The sequence below is a fragment of the Manduca sexta genome, chromosome 25 (genome assembly GCF_014839805.1).
Source record: "Manduca sexta isolate Smith_Timp_Sample1 chromosome 25, JHU_Msex_v1.0, whole genome shotgun sequence".
In the NCBI taxonomy this organism is placed as follows: Eukaryota; Metazoa; Arthropoda; class Insecta; order Lepidoptera; family Sphingidae; genus Manduca; species Manduca sexta.
Window position 1 is genome coordinate 4834297 of NC_051139.1, and position 24132 is coordinate 4858428.

The 24132-nt window shown below is 34.6% G+C and overlaps 1 protein-coding gene across 1 annotated transcript in view; it reads right to left on the reverse strand.

Annotated features, from left to right (window-relative positions):
• Positions 1 to 24132, reverse strand: part of LOC115441670 (arfGAP with SH3 domain, ANK repeat and PH domain-containing protein) — a 55073-nt gene that overhangs the window by 30281 nt on the left and 660 nt on the right. Inside the window, exons 2-3 of the mRNA XM_030166540.2 lie at positions 10697 to 10769; positions 4447 to 4595 (exon numbers count right to left, since the gene is read on the reverse strand). Coding sequence (XP_030022400.1) covers positions 4447 to 4595; positions 10697 to 10769 — 222 coding nt within the window. The remainder of the gene's footprint in view (positions 1 to 4446; positions 4596 to 10696; positions 10770 to 24132) is intronic.

Genomic DNA, 24132 nt, shown 5'->3' on the forward strand with positions numbered 1-24132 from the left:
TGCGACACCTACGTATGTAAGAGCCTTAAAGTATCAAGTTTGTTATAGGAACTTGGAGGACCGTCATAAAACTTTTTCCATCTACGAACGCCTGTTGCTCCGGCGATTCTGAACTCTAAAGGTGTTCCCTCAAAGATATTACCTTTCGCTCTTATTTAAAATGAAAGTTTTAAAATCAGAATATTGAAATTTGTTGAAACTTGAGTTACAAGTACACGTCCCGGCTCTATGGGCTTGAAACTTCAATTTACCAGTGTATTTGCTTTAAGTCTAATATTATGTCAGTTCTTAACAAAATATTTAAAGATGTTCAAATTAATTGTAAATTTTTGACCTTTATAACAAAGAAGTAAAATTCTAGCTCAGTTATAAGACTTCATAGACAGATTGCCAATTTTGTTTAAATAAGGTATTGGCTACTTAATCCGTCTTATTTAATAACCCAAATAACATCTAATAAACTTAATACTTTTGAGATAAAAAGACACCAAATTTAAACAAAAAAAAACATGATAAATTCCTACCGAAACTTCAACTTTAACCTTCTATATTATTACTGTGTTTGGCAGACTATCTCATGTGCTACCAACAAATCTTCTCGTGCCCATAATGATACCTACGGTTTACAGGAAAATAATAGCTAAGACTATGGAATGTTTGTCGTGACGATAAAGCGGATGTCATAACATATTGTCAGAGAGATATCCGCTACATAGTCATATTGAGACATTGTTATAACAATATATTTTAAAATCTAAAACACTAACCAACAAAATGTTTTCTAATAAAACTAATGTTTAGTGACAAATAAAAAAACTGAAATAGACCAATAATAATTAATTTAAAATAATAAAAAGAGCAAATTAAATTTATTTCCTCTTTACCAATGTAGGATACGATTCGAACTTAGGGAGTATCATAGCGTATCGCTACATACTTAATTCAATTTAGCTTTCGGTAACAAAATTACGTCACATATTACAAACTCATAAATACTAACATATATAATACAACAAATCATGGCCGAAAACATTAATGCCAGCCTGGCAACATTAGCCAGGTCGTCACATCACCGTGACCTATTTAAAAGCAAATCTGCGTCTGCGCCCACGCACCGGCTGAATCTACGTCAATCGCTAGTTAATGGCCTCCACGAGAACTCATTTTAATGCCTTTGCTTTCTAAGAAGGACGGTGCATAAACTTGTATTTATTTGATGCAATAATCCAGATGTAGATAATTGTGTATGTTTATTTGTTGCTTGAATAATGATTAATGTATGACGTATGTATAAAAAGTCAGCAAAAATGTTTGCTTTGAGGTCAACCTAATAAAGAAACAATTTATTATCTACTAATCGTAGCTCGGTATTCAAAATTCACTAAAACCATTGACGATTTATTTATTTTTTTGACGTCCTAATTCTTTTGAATTAAAATTTCTTTTGAACTAAAAATCATTGTTATATAGTTTCACTAACTTTCTTGTATTCAAAAAGGCAGTGGACATTCAATTTGACTCTGATAGTATGAACTTAAACAATGAAAATTTAATTTATAATGTATTTCTAATATACAATATATTAAAGAAACTAGCTTTCGTCACTCCTCCAATCTACTTATAAACTAAATATACCAAACGAGCTTTTAATACGAGCTACTTTCATACTTGAATAATAAATTATACCTACTAAAAATGTAAATAAAGTTTTCTTTAAGTTCCTTTAATAAGATAAAAAGGGCATTGACAAGTTATCGTAATATCGAAGTCAATTGACTCGCTCCATCATTATGGAACAAGAGGCAATATCGAATTGCAGCACACGTACTGGATACTGCGTGTACTAGAGATAATGTAAAGAGTTTCGACAGGCCACGCGTATCTATTGCAGACAGACTGATATTGTTCAATAACAGTAACATGTTATCCTGTATTCATCACCGCGCAGAACAACTATAATATCATAATGGCTAATCTAAAAGCAATTAATATAATTCAACAATATAAATTCATAAAAATGTAGACTAAATAAACAGCTGGCGAAAGGTGATTTTTTTCGAAAGAGAACCCGACACAACATATAGGTACTAATATGCAAGAATGCTGCAAATCGTTCTAATGATAATTATTAGATTCTACATAAAGGTAAGTCAGCAGGAATCTGGTTATATGGACACATTGCCACTGATAACCAGAGAATTAGATTTAAACGACAAATAAATATAAAAATGAAATGAAAGATTCCACCAAGAATACGAACAAAAATCCTCAAGATATATAATATTTTTAGGACGCAATTCATAGATAACAAACCAATAAGCTCGACGGTAACAACGCCTAAAATATAGAGGCTATTATTGAACCTATGTGTGTGACGCGTGTTGTCAGTCCCAGGCACTGTTTGGAAGAGAATCCCAATGTGGGTGTATGGATATGAAAAGTAATTGATATTCTCTCATGCCATTGTAATTTCATTATGCCATACAAAACTATACCGTATTAACATGCGAACCTATATCATTATATTGTTGAAGTCCAAATACGAAAAAATAATCTCATAAATGGAAGATTCAAAATCACATCTGCGCAAATAAAGAGTTCATTCTAGTCTGCACGGCAACGAATCGATAAATTGAGGCTATTTCTCAATTGAATCGGAGGCACGACAAGACCGTTCCGTTTGATGCCGATTTATAATATTCATTGGGCGAGTGTGCTGGCAGATGGATTGAAATTGAGATATTTCGAATTCTCAAATGGGTTTCAAGTGTAGAATAAAAGGAATTTTAATAATAGTTAAATTATTATAAGAAGGCCTAAACACACAAAACAGATATTCATATTAACTATAAACTGCTCATTTATGTGTTCAGCAATTATTACGACACATCTCTAAAAATGTTAACCGATAATGAGGGATGACTACTACTATAAAGAATGTCTGTAAAATAAATTAAACAAATTGCGTATTTATTACAGTATTCATAAATTGTATTTGACAAATATTTCGGCTTGGCAACAATATTGCTCGACATTATTCTCTCACAGAAAGATACGGAGCGACATCCGCAGTCGGCCCTCTGATAGCTCAATTTCCGCTTTTGCACAGACAACCGACAGATTTTGATCACTACAAGACGCCCTGCGGTTTAATGTTGAAATGGATTGTCACGTTTCTTGCTTCCAAGACTCGTTGACGCTCTGTCAATACGTTTGCAATTCCAAGTAATTTATATTTCTCAATGCAAATATGGTTTATACTTTATAAGAAAAGGAAAAAAAATCGTATTTTAAGGCATTTCAATCACGCCAGTATTCAATAGAAATTGAAAATAAATAATTTATAAAATAGATAATATTACCAGTAATAAAATAATAAATTATACCACTTAATGTTTTCACTATCGTGCGCCATAGCATCGTAATATGCAAATGTATAACATTGACCTCATGATCAATAAAGATAAATGTTTTATAACTTTGCCGATAGACACATATAATGTATACGGCAAAAAATAAATATTCACGAACTATAGAAAAAAACTAACTGCACCCAGAAATTTACCTGTGTTTTTTGCTTAGGAAACTAGGTAAGCAAATTACAACAGGTTTATGTGCGAACCAGTGACCGAGTTATTTACCGTTTCGTGAAAATGTACGTATATATAACATTGAATAAAACTGGCGAATGAAACTGTATCACTGCATGGAAATAATGCGTTTTGTAGAGACTTTGATTATGTAGCAACAAGTCATTTAACCAAATTAGAAGACGCCAATATTGTATAAAATTAGAAACAATTGTGATGAACATGTTCTCGGTATTGAAAACTAATTACAAATTGTAAAGCTTTAGCCACAACCTTGCTGAGTACGTGTGCTGCCCATGGCGAAAGTATATCGTTTTATACATACAGGTACCGACAACAGACAGCACCAGATTTTCGATGGAGAACGTGTGATATCACGAAAACTTACGATTTATTTAGTTCGTGACAACACATGGCTCTGTTACCGCCTGAGCTATACATGTTGTGTAGAACCAAAGAATTGTAAATCTTTACGAGTAGATAATTATATTCGAAAAGTAATTTCTAGTTGTTAGAGCAAAATGCCAACCTTATGATATTGACACCTAGGCTATTCTGTTCAGAAACCCGATTAGGAACGATAATTACAATCAAGATGTTGTTAAGGCTGTGTTATATCAATTCAGGTCAGAGACACGATATATTCTATGTGGATTAACGATATTAGAAGAAATAAATTAATTGGAGTTAGGTTATAAGTAAAAAAGGCAAAACTCGTACGTAGTCTAATAATAATACATTAATTATCTTTGATTAATAGCATCGACAAGAAAAATAAGTACTTTTCTAATTCTTCCTAAAGGTCATATATAATTACACATTTGATTATACTTGATTATTTACAATGATAACTCACCAGTGTCTTCATAAGCGCTGACAATTCTTTTGTGACAACAGCAAACTTGAAAAATGCTGCTCCGATATCTGGCTCTGAATCTTTGCTGAGAGCGTTTCCACCTAACCGCTCCAATGCTCGGGATAGATACATCTCGTTGTCCACGTGGGCTGAAAGCAAAATAATATACAAATTGCTTAAGGTTACACTTGGCGTGACTACTTAAGTTTAGGCTACAAGTTATTAGAGGCGAAAGGCGAAATATTCCGAAAGGGAACCCAGTACTAATGCATGAATTTGGTCTGTAAATCGTTCTAATAATAATAAGATTCTACATTAACTCTATACAAAGGGAAGCCGGTAGGAATTGGGTTAATATGAAGCCTTCGCCACTGCAAGTTATTACTTATTATAGATATACTAGCTTTTGCTCGCGGCTCCGCCCGCGTTATAAAGTTTTTCAGGCTAAAGTTTTCCGTTATAAAAGTAGTAGTTTCCCGGGAGCCTATGTTCTTCCCAGGGTCTCAAACTGTCTCCATACCAAATTTCATCTTAATACGTTGGGTAGTTTTTGAGTTTAATACGTTCAGGCAGACAGATGCAGCGGGGGACTTTGTTTTATAATATATTTTTTAGAACTTTTTAAGTGAAACATTCCCGTCATACATCATTGTTGCATAACTTTAACCGTTTACGCAGCGCAGGCAACGGAAGCTCTCAAAACTCATAATTTTCCCCGTTTTTGCAACATGTTTCATTACTGCTCCGCTCCTATTGGTCATAGCGTGATGATATATAACTTTGAGCACTCCACAAACAAAGGACTATTCAACACAAAAATATTTTTTCAGTTTGAATCGGTAGTTCCTGAGATTAGACATTACTGCTCCGCTCCTATTGGGTATAGCGTGATGATATATAGCCTATAGCACTCCACGAACAAAGGGCTATCCAACGTAAAAAGAATTTTTCAGTTTGGACCGGTAGTTCCTGAGATTAGCCATTACTGCCCCGCTCCTATTGGGTATAGCGTGATGATATATAGCCTATAGCACTCCACGAACAAAGGGCTATCCAACGCAAAAAGAATTTTTCAGTTTGGACCGGTAGTTCCTGAGATTAGCCATTACTGCCCCGCTCCTATTGGGTATAGCGTGATGATATATAGCCTATAGCACTCCACGAACAAAGGGCTATCCAACGTAAAAAGAATTTTTCAGTTTGGACCGGTAGTTCCTGAGATTAGCGCGTTCAAACAAACAAACAAACAAACAAACAAACAAACAAACAAACAAACAAACTCTTCAGCTTTATATAATAGTATAGATTAGGGAAATACCGAATAATTCAATAACGGACTACGCCTTAATAATATTGGTATACTGAATTAAATAACTGCTAGACTCAATTTATTGAATGTGTCATGACATCAACTAATTATTTACGTGGATTTCTGCTATTTTATAAAGGGCATAGGTTTTTCCATGTATCAATTTATTTCGAACTGCGCAGCGGTTTCGAAATCCGCTTACTATGCAAACTTGAAAATACGGATTGAAAACATGATACATGAGATGAATTCGAAAGAACATGTACCTAAAGACTTGTGAAGAAAGATGTACCTAACATGTAGGCCGAAAAGTACACATTCCAAAAGTATAATATAATTATTAATTACCCATAGGAAGAGCTACGCAATTAAGCAACAACTTGCTTATTACGAAGTTAGTAAGATGTTTATGTTTTACCCCTGTTAGATACAGACCACTATGAAGAAAATCTATCACGGGGCAGTCAAATATTCTAACTTTACCCAGAATTTATTTGCCTTGACACCTATTTGTAAACAAATACGATAAGTAAAATTCATTCTCATTAATGATACAAAATTGCCAACTATCATAGGTAAAAAATATACTTATTTCGTCATAACAAGAAAATAATTCGGCAATCTTACCAAGATCCCGCGAAATAATGCAGCTAATGGTTATTACGAAGCGCGTAAAAATGCACTTATTTCGTTTCTAGCTAATGTGTATGATATTCAATTCAATTCAATTTTTAGATTGTGACTCCATCGATGACACAAGATGATTTGCCAATGTCAAAGCAGTAGAAGACACGGTCAAATTTTATTAGTATTAACATAAAATAATGTCTACTTTGGTTGGAGCTACAAACTCCACAAGACTGGAAGTGTTTACCGTTTATTATTGATATTCTGGTGCGAAATTTAAGTCCTTATTTCGTGACGAGAGTAAGTACAAAAATCATGTAATAGGCGCATAGACAAACATTAACACAGTATATCGCAATTCTAATACTACAGACTATGGTAGAAGTTTTATTGTGAGTTAGAGTTGAGGTGCTTAACGAGCACTAGTTCTGTCTCGTCTTCTCTGTTGCCGGACATTTAATTAGTTTGTCAGTGGATTTACTCGGTTCTAGAGAAGGGTAATGGTCATGTTCGTGCGTTCCATTATTGCAGTTTGCTAGTTGTTGCGCGCGGCTTCACCTACTTGAAAGACGTTTCTCAAAATAAAGACCCATTGGTCTATTTCTACGGAATCAAAAGTCGCCTCCTAATATATTGTTAGTTATATGAAGCATTTCACGCGATTCGCGAGATATTCAATAATGTCTAAACAGAATATGTAACTAAAATCTTGGGTTGGATTTCTGAGAACTTATTCATATTTCTGAGAACAGGGAAAAGTTCTGAATCTAGAATTTCTGAAAAACTTTTAACTAATTCACTAAGGTATTGCCTATTTTGGTTGTTGAAAAAGAAAGGAAAATTATAGATGTGTATTGTAGAACCATACGAATAACGATTCGGGGTAAGCTTATGTAACATATATGATTATTAAAATAATAACGATCTAGTGCATTGTAGTAAGAGACAACTGCCAAGACATGACCGTTTAAATTGATTACAACCAGCTTTTTTAAACAAACTGATTCAAGCTAATGATCTTATCCTAACTAGTGTTTTAATATATTTTTCACAAATTACCTAATAAGTCTCATATCGTTATTCAAATAAAGTATTCGTACCTTAAACCCATTCATGATGGCTACGACTTTTTGTTCCGTTACTTTTGTCGTTTAAATTTTTGCTCAAATTGAATTTCCCGTACGAAGCAATTTCCATTTCCTGGCAGCGCAAATCCAGCAAAATCCTTGATTTTAATGTCATGCGCTTTGTGCATTAAATCCAAAGCTACTCACTCAATGGTGTTTAAAAATTGGTACATATAAAATATAATACTTAACTGCAACATAGGTAAAATCCTATTTAGGGTTAAGTACGCGAGTCACAGTTTTCTTCGGCAATAAACATAAAAATAGAAGCGGCCAAGTGATGAAAGTCTCGGAGATCCGTGTCTCGGCCCACATTTGCCTAGTTCAATCCTACGGACGCTTTTTGAATATTAAATGGCGAAGCACCACGCGCGCCTTTCAATTTTACCGCACTGTCTTAAATTTTTTTCGGCCAGAGTTTAATCATCATTTATGCGTTTACATACAGATCTACGTAATGTCATACTTCTCTTAACGCTAGAGTTCATCAGACAATGGATTTTTAGAATTCGAATTCGAATGTTGATGGATCCGCTACGAACGTACACGTACTACACAATATGGGATGGAATTTAGCTCGACAAAGGTGCACTGGTTACACCTCTGTTTACAAAGGCGTTATCTTATACTGCATAAAATAAAAAATCAAGCACTAACACCCTTTATAGTTGTTACTTAGTTAAATGATAAAATATATGAAAAGTTTATCCTATAAATTGTAAACCTTATAGTTTATAGTTATAAAACTAGAACAGTAGATGAATAACGGAGGGCTATTATTTCTCGCACTGCATCACAATATAAGAATGTTGTTGAATCTGATTGGTTGTTTTTGCGGGCGCGTGCGCGGTTCTCGCACGACCTTGCCGGCTGCGCGCGCGCCGAACTCGCACGACCAGTCCCGACCCCCGAGCGCCGCGCCGCGCCGCCGGCCTGTCCGACCCATAATAAACAAAGCTGAACGCGCGATTAAACTGCATACTTTGCGAGTTGCGGTTAAACATCTTTAACGATAATACCTGCAAATTAATCAATTTTACAGTAGGCATATTTATGCCAAAAAGTTTATCTTAGCTTTAATTTCATTAAAAAAAAACCTTTAATTAATGTGCGTTCCGAATATCAAAAACAATTTTTTGCCAATGCTCGTGTAATACACATAAAATAATAAATATTTTTTACATAACATTATATTTATTCACTTTTTTTTCTCATATATAAAGATTTCAAACACCAGGAAGTTTCTGTCCTATTACTCTGTAGCGCCAGTTATAGACAGTCAGTTTGTTTTTTGTTTGAAAAGCCATCTATCGTGCGTAAGTACCTATCTTTTTATAGCTTTACATTGAGATCATAATTATCTTTTTATTGCATTACATTAGAACCACAGTATAAGGCTTTATATCGAAGTGCTTGTATTATTATTAGTTTAAACTCAATATATAAAGCAATTTGTATGAAAAAGCCGTCCAACATGACAATATGAAGACTTCCTTCATTATTGAAAAATAGACTTATAAAATTGAAGCTATAATATTAACTGAATATAAAATATAACATACCCATAAGTAACTGCACTATACATTTTTCAGATTCCTCTATAAACCCAGACTATAAAATATATACTATAGATCGATCGAAACGATGCAATAGAAATAAAAATGAGCTACATCGCGGTCACGAAATGGTTGTTTAAAATAAATCACAAATGTATCGGCAACATAAGGCGAGAGCAGGTGCCAGGCATTCGGACATGGTACTATAAAACAATAATCTAATACATCTTGGTTTAACTGTTGGCGAGCGAGACCAGACGCTCGACCTACTTTCCTTGACAAGTCACATATGAAGGGAAATTCATTCGCAATCGATCACGCCGTTAGGACAGCTTATGTTTCAATGCACAAGGAACTGGTGATGAAATATGGATATTTCTAAACAACTGTGACCGTGCAAATTATTGTAGGTTTGTTCCTAATGGAAATTAAGTGAAATATTGCGCTTAACCACGCGGCCAAACGTAATTAACATCGATTCATATTCATGACTTTGTGACGGATATAATTGTTAGTTTTTATCATAAATACATTACTGTGCAAACGGTAACTTCACTACACATGAAAACATCCAAATGACAAAAAGCTCTTAGAATTCCATCAATTGCATAAATGGCATTGTTGATTATTTCACAATTGAAAAGGTTTTAGATACAGCAATTTATCTCAGAATGCTATAAGGGGATCGAGTATCATGTAGAGTCCATAGCGCCTATCCAAGTGGACTGGACTACCGTCCGAAGTCAATATCCCCAAGAGGCTTAATAAGAAAATCTAATCAAATTCGCAAACTATAGGCACTTGATACCCGAGTCATAATTTAATTACTATATATTAATGAATCATTATGTATGTCACAGGGCGATATATTTTTAATGCGATCACGTAATGATGTTAATACGATAACATAAACGGTCATGGTTTATGTAACATGTGACTGAAAGTGTTTTCAAATAATGTTTAATGCGTCTGTTGTCTGTTGGGCGGTATTTGTTGCGATATTTGGGTCATTCTAGTTCAACGGGTTGAACGACCTTTCGTCCTAGGAAGCCGGTTTTGTTCAGTATAACCTATGTGTTAAAGGTACGCGACTAACGAATGTCTCTGTTTTTTAAACTATACATTTACATAGATAGTCCTCGCAGTAATGTTGTTTGGTTTAAATAATACTGTAATATAGCTGCAACGTTGTCTGCATTGAGACGCTCACGCTTCGTGCCGCCTTCGAAGCATATCAGAGTAAAATATTCAGTGACAAAAATACTTTACAAGAACTTTTGAGAGCACGAACGTGCTCAGTTTTAAACATTGCTTCGTAAAAGAATGTTAAACAAAATTATGAACGTTTTAAACTCGGACCATTTATTTCATGTTTCGAAATAAACACTCGGAATTCTCATCTAAATATGTATCGGATATTTCAGTCAGTATAATCTATTCATATCACGTAGGTACTTCCTCCAATACGTATTTATAGTTTCTCGCCACTCCGTGTCGTCTGAACGACGCCGGGGAAGGGAATAAAAAATAAATTGTTCTACATACCATATTGGAACTGGCGCTTAATGCAAAAGTAATGTTTGGCCATCGTTACCAATATAGAAATTATTTACATAGATGCTGGTACTTACCATTTCCAGAGTTGTGTATCGCTTTTATTGCTTTTTTTAACTTGGTCAGCCCATCTCGGTCCAAATCCAAAGTCTGTAACAAGAAGTATTCATGGTTATACATTCGGAATTGAGATCTAATTGAAAGGGGCTGGTCACGTTGCGTCTTTGAACTATCCGCATTTGTAATTATATCGTACATCCAGAACTTTCAAGTGTTAATAAATATTAGGCTTTTTATAACATTTACCATGTAGTTGGAAATGGTTATTTGCGTGTAATACCACAAAATTTAATAAACATTAAATTAGGTTTACCCGACGCACTGACCCGGCATCATTGGGGTTAAGTCCAAATTATACGATCTGTTTAGGATTTGCAATATTATTTTTATGCCAATAAAGTAGACTACGACATTTACCATTATCAAGTGTTGGAATTAAAATTGTATTTTGTATTTATTACGGAGTGTTTATCAAACAAAACCTATTAATACAATATTTTTATTATTATTATAAGCACTGCATGACAAAAATATACATTAACATTTTGCCTCAATATATTATCTAGTTTATAACGGCAAAAATAAATATAGGTACGTTCAAACTATTCAAAGATATCAATCAACAGTTAAGTAATTTTAAAAATCCGATCCGAAAAATTTGTATTCAAAATAATTAAAAGGGCGAAGTTCCTGATTGCGTAAACACCTCATCCCTACGAGTACTCTGTCATATTCAGAGCATGCCACAATAGGAGCCGCGGAGCATTGAAGCGGTCCAGAAGCATCGAACATCTGTCGCCCCAGCCGGCGATTAATCAATGCCCCCTCGGTAAAAACCGACCGGATCCGAAATAACCGACGGTGCACTTAGATTGGTGCACCTTCGCCATTGTATGTTGAGTGTAAGAATGGTGATTATGAAAGTAGTACTTATATCTTATATCAGCCCTATATTGCTTACTGTAGTACTACTGGGCACTGGCCTCCTCTACTATTGGTAGGGTTTAGGCCTTATTCCACCACCCTGACTTAGTGCGCGTTAGCAGATCATTACCTTCGAAATTATTATGGAGAACTTCCTAGGTATGCATGTTTCCTCACGATATTTTCCTTCACCGTTAAATTAAAGCAACCGATAATTCACAAAGTAGTCGAATAACTTTAAAAATGTCACGAGGTGCGTGCTCTTGGGTTTTGAACCTGAGGACATTCGGCTCAGCGGTCCGTTCCACTCCCAACTACACTATCAATATAAAAGAAATCTAATTGGTTATAAAATTAGCCATGAGGAAGTTGGGCCCGGGTCATGAGAGTTCTGAACATTTTTGTGCTATTCCGTGCAGAAATAAGAATTAAAACATAATATCTTAGTTACTAATATTATGAACAAAAATATACAAAGCTTAAAAATGTTATTCATGTTTAAAACACGAGATTCTTACACTTTTAACACAACGTGCATAATGATGTTTATCAATGCTGACATAATGTACTTGACGATATATCCGAGATAAGATATGGGATAACAGCAGCGCTCCAGTAGAGACTACAGATTCGCTTTCTTGTTCATGAACAACGTATTAAAGTTAAGTAAAATGCATCATTTACGCATAACTTCGTTAAGTTTTTTTTATAACCTGGTATGGCAATGGGTACAATGAACCTTATAATACCAACAGCAAAGTACAAATTTAAAGTCAACTAATGTCGAGGCCGACGTGTACCCCAATTATGCTAGATTATGTTTTAGATGCACATACAAACGACGATTGATAATCTAGTACGACTCAATGTGGCACCATGGGAGGAAATTCAGCATGTGCACGGTAGTCGCTATCCAGTCGGTTCAAAATATCCGCCATCTAAGTTATATTTGAACATCGCTGCATAATAATTCGTTCTATAATTCAAACAATTCTATTCCGCAAGAAACGACTATGAAATAATTCCACAGTCTAAACACATACTCGTGTCTCTATAAGTCTATTTCAGATAGATACTTATCGCGGTATTTGCGCAACTATTTTCTATGATGAAAATCAAAATCATGAGATAAAATATGACGAACAATAGCTGATCAAAGCGCTTGCAACCAGATAAACATGAAAACAGATATTTGCATAACGTTTTGTCTTTTATACCTATTTGTAGTTTGTGTCTATGTATATTCTAGGGCCTCTTGTTAAGCTATTGCAATTTACTATGTCAAAAGCATTTCCAATAGAATAAGGCACGTTAATCCATTCACCACGCATAAACTAAATGTGGACAAGCACAGAAAAATTAGTATCGTCATTCTGTTCGTTTGTCAATAGAAATCTCAGTACTCGATAACACCCTTTAAAAATTTGATACTAGAAATACATCGGAGGAAGTTAAAACAATACAATATTCGCTCGATCGGCGTCATATTAATATTATTGATATTATATTATGTATTGTTTGCGGCTTCGCCCGCGTGTAAATCCTTTTCCACTACAAAATTTCATAAATGACTGTAGCTATTTTTTATTAAAAATTATATTATTTCCCATGGAAACAAATTACCGGCATAAAAAGTTAACCCAGAACATTGTCTAGCGGTGTGCCAAATTTTATTAAAACCCGTTAATAGTACGTTTCCACAATCTTTCGTATTTATGATATTAGTAAGTTCAGCTATTCGTGTTGTAATTTATAGATCACATTGTATTTTTTTCTGGTGCAGCTAAAGGAGTAATCAACTAAAACATCCAAGTAAATTATAAAACTTCATCTTCATGCTTGGGCTGTATATTCTGGTAATTTTTTTATTAATTCGTTAAATGTCTTGTCCCTTACATTTTCATTTACAGAAACACATAACAATTTTGTTTATTTCTGCTGTTTGTTGTGGCAGCGAAATGTGCATAGATGCCGCATCGATGCATATAGTATTCCAATTTAGATCGGAGCAGACGGTCATTTGAATACTTGAAGTCATTTTTATATTTATTTAATCACTTCTTTTAATACTCGTAATAAAACATCTTTTATGACAACGTAAAGTGTTCGCAGATTGAATTTCGGTAAGAAATTAGTATTACACATGTTTATTGCATAGTAAACAAACGTCTGTATGTAGGACGCTGGGGTAATTAGTGTCAACAGATGGTTTACTCTGTCGCCATTACCAATGCTCCACCGTATAACTACATTAGTGTAAATTGCTATAGCAAATGGAAATAGTAGACGTCAGAAACAAAGATGATTAGACTGATGAGTCAACGTTATTGTTACTTAACTATATTGTAATGATCGTTTATGATTCATTCGACATCGAAATATTATATAAATAGAACATGTTTGTAAGAAGAAATTTTACGGACACATCAAGTTCTAGATTAACGTATGGTACGGCATAGCAATACTATGATATGTATTTCAAAAAAAGACTTTCACGTAGACGGATCAACGAGTCAGTAACAATACCGATACATATTCCTACTTAAAATTTTTTGGGCAGCGAATGAAATCTTTTTCATTTCCATTATAGCAAAATGTAATTTCAACGAAAAAGCCATGTCCCCGTTCGTATAAACTATCTGTCTGGCGAGCACTTCGATCCGAAACAGTGTCACGTTGTTAAAATACACGAATGTTTTACGGTGAAATCTCAGTATCGACATCCGAGAAATTTCAATCAACCATCCAGAAAATTGGGTTACGGTTCAGATTCGATTTTAACTTGTCGTAAACCGGCAAAGGTTTGTGATATTATAATCATCATCTCAGCCACAGGAAGTCCACTGCTGAACATAGGCCTCCCCCAAGGATCTCCACGTCGACCTGTTGGAAGCGGCCTGCATCCAGCGAATTCCTGCGACCTTAGCCAGGTCGTCCGTCCACCTATTATAATACACCGATATTATAATAACCACACAAAACTATACAGAGTTAGGATGTATTCAGATTGGCGATCGCGCCTCGCACGCGTGCTTTATGTGCAGGTGAGCGCCGCCTCACGTAATGCTTGCGTGCAGGCGCAATACCGGAAAGCATGGCCTAACGGCAAACGTTGACATGGTGCAAATTGCCATTGTTGAACACGGCGAGTATTTATTTCGCGAGGCTGCGGCGCTAGTTTATGCGGCCAGTGTGGATACAACTTGCTCGTCAGCTGATGATAGAGAGGAGAATAGACATACAAGCCTCTCTAATGACAACTTGTGTAGCGTAAGTCTAGTTAATATACAATAAGTTACTCTAAGCTAAGCGAATTGCAACGCGCAATATATTAACCTGGTGCGGTCGAGCCCTAGAAAGAAACCAGTACGAAAGAAAACAGATACATTTCGCCGCATATTGTAAATGTGCATGACAGTGAAAGCGGTCGACCTTGTGTTTATCCCCAACGAGACGATGTCCAGCGATCACGAACGTTTTCTACAATGAAATATTATATGTGAAAAGAAGACTATAATATTCGCGATAATTACAGACGGTATACAACAATAAAAAAAATTGACAATAAAGGAGACGAATTGATCACCTGGTGAAAGCCAGGCATGCCCATAATAATTACTAAAGTTATAAATCTATTTAATATTCCAACATATAGTCAGTAAGGCTCTGAACCTCTGAAATATGAGATTAAGTTTCATAGTCGCCATTAATTTCGCTGACATTAATGTCCTTCAAGCCGGAACACAACAATACGCACAACAGCGTGAAATAAGCAGTAGCTTGAGAGCAAAAATATAAGCATTGTGGTAATCTATGCATGCACTATAGTATCTCGTAAAGTTTACTCAAAATATGCAACATACAGATAAAATAAATAAAACGTGGATGATCATGATTTTGCAAAGAAAGCAGTGATGTGAAGTAAAGAAACAAAATGTTTTGTGCAGCGTTTCTAAACGACGGCATAAAAGCTTTGTGCGGATAAAAACTTTCTCTTGCCGACATGTCCAAGGGGGATTTGGGCCGGCGCGGCGACTAGACATGTCTTGAGTTGTACGGGACAAACTGAGAATCATTCAAAAACAACAAACAGTTTTTGTTTACTATGTGAAATATTTATTACTGTAGTACAATTGCGTAGGAAAACTACGCTATTTCGTAAAGAGTCCCATAAATACAATATATTTATAGCTGTAAAGCACAGCTGTGAATAATATGGCGCGAAAATAGAATAAGTACTAGCATAACTACGAGGGGATACGGGAAAAAAACAGCATACAGTTCATGAAGTTGGATAAAATAACTTATTATTGTATGTAACATACTTGCCCTTGAAAAACTACCGACGTATCATATATTTTTATATCTAAAACATTTTAACTATACGTTCTTCGCTGTACTTATGTACCATATTATATAACACTGGAGCAATATCATCATTGAACAAGCAAGGCTTTTTTATTCGATACCTATTATTTGAAAGTTACTAAGGTTTTAACGTGCCTAAATTAATCAATGAACTTCTCTCAATTACTAACATAGAATTAACACTCGATAACCCGTTGTTTTAATCCGGAAACAATATCAATCAATCATCAAAGAGAAGTGTAACGTAGAAAGTAAAACAGAAACTTAAACCTGATTATTATGTTATGATAGGTAACTAGGTAGGTAACATTAACTGTATTAGTCGTAAGAATCCAGATGTGTTGAGCAACCTGTTCTTACTGGGTCATTTGCCGCATTAACTCCGAGAGAATCCATCAAGTACAATTTGCTTTAACTTATGTTGTCTATTAAATTTGCAAAGACTTTACATTAGTCGTATACGCTAACTTTGTTAGAAACATCTTTAAGGTTCTTGATTTATTGCACACAAATACAGATATATAATCAAGGTGGTCTAGAGTGCCGGACCTTCTTTAGTCTTGCATTCCACAACTGGACCTACATTTTACAATAGATTAAATTATAGTAAGCCGAAGTCTTACAGTGTAAAGTTGTTTATGCGTTTTTAATTTAACGTTATGTTTTATCTGGTTTGTGTCTAATAACCTTAACATATTTGGGAATGTCACGTAAACTATTTGACTAGATTTTGGGTTTTTAAACGTAAAGTGTGTAGCAGAATTGTTTTGATTTAGTTATAGGTCCGAGACATGTCTAATGTTAAACCCAATTAGGGCATTATCACAAAAACAAATCGGGCTACATAAAGAATGCATACTTACGCATATTATATACCATCTAAATTTCAAGTACTCTAATGTTCAAAGTCTTATATCCTCAACTATAATAATATACTTCCGGATTGATTATCACTTTTTATTAACTTTGTCAATGTTTTTGAAAATCGTGGAACTCCTTTACTTTAAAAGTATAATTATGCCTGATATTTGGATGCTTCTAGAATTCAAGCTATAAACTATTACTTTATTAACGTCATGAAACCTGTGTGGAGAAAAATCCTTTGGCCCCCAGCTCATAAAATTACGCGCACTCGAGCACGCCCGGGTAAACGTAAGGACTTTCAAAATTGCTTCGTATCTATGCTTTGATCAGTCACGAACGTGAGTGCCTGGAGATCACTATTTAAATTATAGATGTGAATATTGTAGGAAAAGAAGACTTTTATTATTTAATTTTTTTATGCATTAATCTGACTCCGTTATATTTATACGTAAAATGACATAAGTGCTTCAAATGGTTGATTAATTGTAGAATGTCACAAATAAATATGGATAATGGATATTTATAATGATGATTTTAAAACGACGTTTACATCGTTTAGTAACATATACACCGTATTCATTACACCGAGTATGACAGTCGTAATTGAAAAAAAAAATGCAGTTAATTTATTACATTTATGCTTCCCTAAATATGGATAACATAGCAATTCTATATCAATTTAAAATAACTATAAATATTATTGAATACTGTAGATTAATTCTACCAGACTATAGTATTCTCGATGCATGTTATGTGCACATGTATTATCTTACTTCGATCTTCATATAAAAATACGACCTTCACAACAAGATTAGTTTTGGCCCGGGCCTATTACTAGGTAGAATACCCAAAGAACACATTACCACGCCCACCTCGACAAGTATTGTTTTGGTAATTATGCAACGTTTTGTAATGGAACACAATAGGCATTTCGGGTTTTGTTTCTCGATACAAAGTTATTCAAGCGTGGAAAAATTGTTGAAAACCATCCGTTACCATCAAAGGAAGTAAGCAACAAAGAGCTCAGCTTTGAAAACGGAATAGATGTTATGGACCGGCTTGCCAGTTGCCATCTGTCCGGACTTACACGGATTTGTGATATCGAATGGATTCGAGACTTCGGGAGCTCCCACAGCTTTACCAGAGCAACGTGATTTCCGAAACATTGAACTAGATAGCATAAAGAAATCCTCTAGTAACATAGGATCAAAGACTTCTTTGGAAGCTTTAACTGCATAATAATTATGACTAAGAACAATGTACACATAACTAACAGATTCTGGAGAAATTAATAAACATAATATCTATACGTAATTAGCATTTGGTTTAGTCCTTACTTTTATATTTTCAGAATTAAACGTACTCTACAAATAAACCTATGCCTAACTTGAGAAGACACATTACGTACACTATAATTAATGTAATTAATAAAACGGTTCATTATGCAGAACGAAATTTCAACAACCGACGATATGTAAAAGTTATTTTAACATCGTTATCATTTCGGTATGCAACGCGGGAAATTCACAATGATTACTCAGTTAGACGTCATTTACGGCATTACATCTGAATGCAACAAAACTAAATAATAATATAAACCTTAATTATACATAGTTAGATAACAGATTTGGATGTTTGTACATAGTTGAGTCACATCCGGGCGTTATCTCGCTGCATCTACACTCTACATACAGGTGCTCACCAAACCAATGCTGAGATGGTCGCATTCATACGAGCCATGACTCATTGGCTGTTGACCTCGTAAAGCCCACCTCCTGTACATTGTAATGTTTATTACCGCATAGTGTTTACAAAAATTAACAAACGGGGAACTTGAGGTGTCTTATTTTTTATATTTTAAATACATACAATAGCATTTGGTAAAAATACTTCGTTTTTTACGACGACGATGAGGCAAGTAGCTTTGGCTAGCCTGCGTGAAAACCTTGGAATAAAAATCACACCGCATTTTTTCTAAATAAGAAGTAGCATTAATTTATATGCAGAATTTAACCTACACTTGTATTAAACATCTAGAACTATTCAATAGAGTATGCGTTAACTTTTATCACAAAGCTTCACATGATGTCAGTATAAATAGCGGGAAATGAGATTCGAATATCCATACCAAGATTTAAAAATCAGTTTTATTACTTTTGATTATGAAATTTTCGATTAAGAACCTTAGAGCTAAATAAATCCTTTACATATTTTCTTTATTCTATTTATAATGTAAAGACTTTGCATATTTAACAAAACCACCATGTTGCACAGTGGTAAGTAGATATATGTAAATGGTACCTAATTATAAAGGTAGAATGGCAGTGTAGCTAGTTATGCTGCGGCATAAATGGCTCAAAGCCTCGAAGGGTATTTTACTGTCTCAAAGAAAATCGATATGAATGAAGCTATTATATTGTTGTTTCGATAAATACGAATATCGCAGGGTTGAAAAAATATTTCCTTGAAATAGGCAACGCACAAAATTTATTAACGTTGTCATATATTTATTTTATTAAAACAGTTTAAATGTATTGAACTGGACTTGATGGTGGCATCAATGTGTGTGGACGCATTCTCTACATAACCTGAATCTGGATCAATGGTATAAAAAAATTTCATGATCGAGCGTTCCCGTTCATCGTTTACTTTCATGAAGTCCCCTCGTAAGTTTAATAGCTTTCTGCATAAAAAATGTAAATAGTAATGCAACTTCACGTACTTAAACAGAAAGAAGCAGCCGTATAAAAGTAAAGCCCCATTTATACGCAACCAAAAAATCGTGCCAACATTTTTCATATCTCCCTTTATTACATTTAACGGTTTTTGTTTATTCGTTTAAATGCAGCCGGCGATATGCATATTTACTAAAACGAGAGCTTCAGCGGAATCACTTTATAAATAAGTCCGATGTGGTAAATGAAAAAACTCATTATCTCCGTTGGCCTCTCACAGCCTGTCTCTGGTCGGTGGAGTTTGTGATTTAATTATTCTAGAATTTATGATGCAGAAGTTGCGAAACGCACAGTTATTCTGGATGGCAACACAATCGTGATCAGAAAACAATGCCTTTTAGAAGTTAAATACGACGATCACAGGAGACCAGATGTATCTAACCATAATATTAATGACTGGTTATGAGGACTATCCTGTGGACCCTAATATTTTACACTTCAAGTGTTTTAAAGATAAGTAACGTATGCACTTACTGATAAAGTTAAAAATACCATGTACCGTCAAAGGGTTGATAAATATAATGCGGAGATAGTTGGTAGAAATTAATGTTCATTGCGATTTCCGAGATACTTTTTTCCGAGAATCGTACGGCGCGACAGTGATTAAGTGGTAATTCCTTTATTCAATTCGTCCTCGGTTCTCGTAGGCACGCAGCCAAATGTTTAAATTGTGGATAACAATATCTAATAAACAGTTTTACTAAATCTTTCCCATTGTTTTGTTCAGTGAATACAATTCACTGTTTAATTCCCTTTTAGTTCTAGTGCAACTAACTAACTGCCATCGATATCAAAACGACAGGAGAGCCGAGCGTCGAGGGCATATACTTACTATTAGAAGCACTCACGAGACGATTTTGGAGTTGATACGAGCGCGGGATCTGAACATCGTCAAAATGTCATCAGTGAACTTTCTAGCGGGTTTACTAAGCGTCGATAATTCACTTTCATCGTATCTAGCTAAGGCTTCTACCGTTACGTACACAGACTGCATCAGCTTCAGTTAATGTAATAGAATTACTTGTTAACTAAGTTCTGGTTTTGTTGGCAAGATATTTTATTTCGTTTTTAGATGCTGTTTGATCAGGAATGCTGTAGAATCTACACTCTATAGGAACAGTTTTTGAACAGATTACTTGACTAAGTGTCATCACTATTTGAGCTATGTTTTACACTATCGTTGTTTTGATTGGTGAAAACATAACGGCTTGGTCTCATTATTATATAATGTAGATTTTAATACAAATATTAAATGTTTGGCGCTATCGCTAACTTAGTTTAATCAGCTATTTTTAATTGAGTGCGATAACACTGGAAAGTGATTACTCTCTCATAAATGATAAATAATATTTACAATTCTTCAGTTCAAACTCATATAAGTACATTAGGAACATAATGTGGAGTTTATGCTTAAGAATGGCCTAGATATATCTTATATATTTATTAAAACTCTGGGGAGTTGCCATCTGCAGTTGCGTTATTTTCTATCCGCTAATAATTTTTAATGCCTAATATTATAATTAAAACCGAAACAATATCAATATAATAACCCTTTCTCAGATACCTGCTAAATAGGGTAAAACAGTGCCAACGCCCTGGTTAGGTACAATATTTGTAAATAGAAAAACAAATAAATCTTAACTGCAATCGTTAATTGTAGAACAGTGAAATTTTTTACATTTGAACACATTGTCCTTGAATTAACTGAGTTCATTTCACACTAAAAAACGATCATTAATATAATTATGTCATGCAACTTAGCTAGCATATCACTTTATGAAATAACCGCTAGATCTTAAGTGCATCATTACGAAAGAAGGTTACCTAGAAAGACGTAATAGACAGGTACCTTGATTAAAGTAATATTACTTATTTACTATATACTATAATAAGTATAGGTAATAAGATAAAACATTTCATAATAATTCTTATATCGTTTATCGTAAATAGGGGGTAGGTGTTTATTTTGCGATTAAGGTTTCATCGACAGACTTGAACTCAACTTTATTCACCTTTATTTGAGAAGATATCCGTAACAATCTCTAACAATATCCACTTTGCCATTTGATTTCACATTAAACAATTTCCATTAATATAGAAACGCTTTAGTGACCTAGTGACCGGCGCGTGCTCATAGCCTCAAACCACGCCTTTCTATCTCAGTTAGTTCTACTAGTTAGCGGATGTATGTACCGCGCCGTTCCGATAAATCGGCACCGGTCAACTCTCTAGCAGGAAATTGGAAAGCACACTTTGTTTCATGTTACAAAATTATTTTCATTTCATCTGTGTTGCGTCTTGCGGCCCTTGAGAACTGTGTATTCGAAAACTTCTATGACCGATACAGTAAGGTATGTTGTATTTGTAAAGAAATTATGTTACTGGCTTTAGGTTTTCTATATAGGTATCCAAATTATATAATTTGATATTGTGAAAACAATATATATATATATATATATATATATATATATATATATATATATATATATATATATATATATATATATATTAAATATCTTCTTATTATCGTTATACGTCGTCGTTATACGTCTTATTTAATATCTTCTATTAAATAAGACGATCCTGGTCACAACTAAAATAGGAACACATTGTTAGTGACAAATTATTTTATGAAAAATTTTGTGGATCAGCTAAAATTGCGATAAAAAACGCGCCCTACTTTCATTGTTTATCGTCAATATCGGGTATGTCCTCCACTTTCCCAGGCATTCATGAAGCCCGGAGGGCATGTTCTCTATAAAATGGTGCTCTATTTCTTAAGAGCTTTGCCTTTAGCTTGATTATGTCATTTTATGAATTTTCTTTATACAGTATTTTTGTAGGTTTGTTATGTCTCAATCGCTAATATTAAATTGGTCCTACATTAATTCCGTGTCATTCAGTTGGAAAGTTCTCGTAGACGGCGACAACACATATTTAGGATCCACATGGCTCTAAAGACTATCATCAGTGGTGCTCTTATGGGGCGGCCAAGGGGGCATCCGCCACTTGCAAGGCGGTACTTGCAAGGCGCACAAAAGACAACCATTACCCTCCTTCAACCGCGCAAAAAGTTCTCGCAAACGTCCGCCCTTGTGTTGCCTTGTTTACGTCTGCCAATGCTGTGGTCCAAAGAGCAGGCTAAAAAGTTACTCAGTAGCAATGCCGTGCGCCAACCTAAACTCAGTCGCCATGCAAATGGGACCACATGGGAAAAATGACATTCTCCATGTATCATTAAACGATTACTAGGCTTCCAACATGAGTTAGTTTATTTCTTCACTCGGTTATGCTAATGCCTGCCAACATCGTTATATTGAGTCCGTCAAATCTAACACTGTAATAGATACTAACTGATTGCCTTTTCTGACAATTATATCGCAGTTTCGTAGAAACACTTTTAAATGACCATCTTCAATTGATTACACTTCACAGTCTAAGCAGTGTATTCGAATCACTCATATACAGAGGCCAGATTCTTTGTGAATAATAGGTTTGCACCATCGTCATCTGCAACATTTAATATTTTTATTGAACTGCTGATTTTCATGTAACTGATTTCATGGAACAATGGTGCGTTTATCTAATTTGGTTTTGTTTCTATATTCCCATAGTTCCGATTCTTAAGATATCGCTAGTTGATGTAAAACAGAACATTCGACGCATATTTGACGCGGGAATCAAATGACATGGAAATCGCAACGTAGTTATGATTAGCGTGAAAATTGTTGTACCTATTTGTTGTAGTTGTAATAGTACATTGTTTCGTTGTTAGCAATAATAAGTACGTAACCCGACGTGTTCTTTATCTTTTTCCTAGACCCCAGGACATAGGTAGTGTGATCATTTTGTGATAGATCTTTCACGTGGTCATAGATGGCAAACTTAATGAATTGGGTATATTTATACCTTATTTGGTAAAAAATATAATGAGATACATCACGTTTCACTTTTTATTACTAATTATTAACTCATTATCTGCTAACGAACGTAGTTGCAAATTCCTAACAAAGGCATTAAATAAAAAAACAACCCGGTACACAGTTACTAAATATCGTACGTGTTTCAACTAAAAATTTTGACACATTTTTATTTATCTAATAAGTATAGTCGGATTCTTTTTTATATTTGGGTAAGTGCTTATATTATGTTTGAATAACATTAAAATAAATTTGGAGCAATCATATACCATTAACCATACTGCCAAATCCCACTAAGACAAGACATAAAACGCGCTTATTACTACGTAAATAGTTACGGCTTAGAGTTACAGTCAGACTTTCCATTGCATCGCGAAATAAAATTTACATGCCAATGTGCGTTTTGACTTCCTTGCAAACAATGCGCTTAAACTAAAAGAAGAAACTACCGTTCCCAAAAATTTGTAATGCGCAATTAAAAGCTTATTGAATCATTCATTTAGAACCATCAACACTCAACAGACGCGAAGTGATAACTTGTGAATTAATTTTGAGCTTGTTTTTACATTTGTACTGCGCTGTTATCATAAATTATCGTAGTTTGCGTCGTTGTTCACGTCATCTTTGGTTTCAGTTTACGTA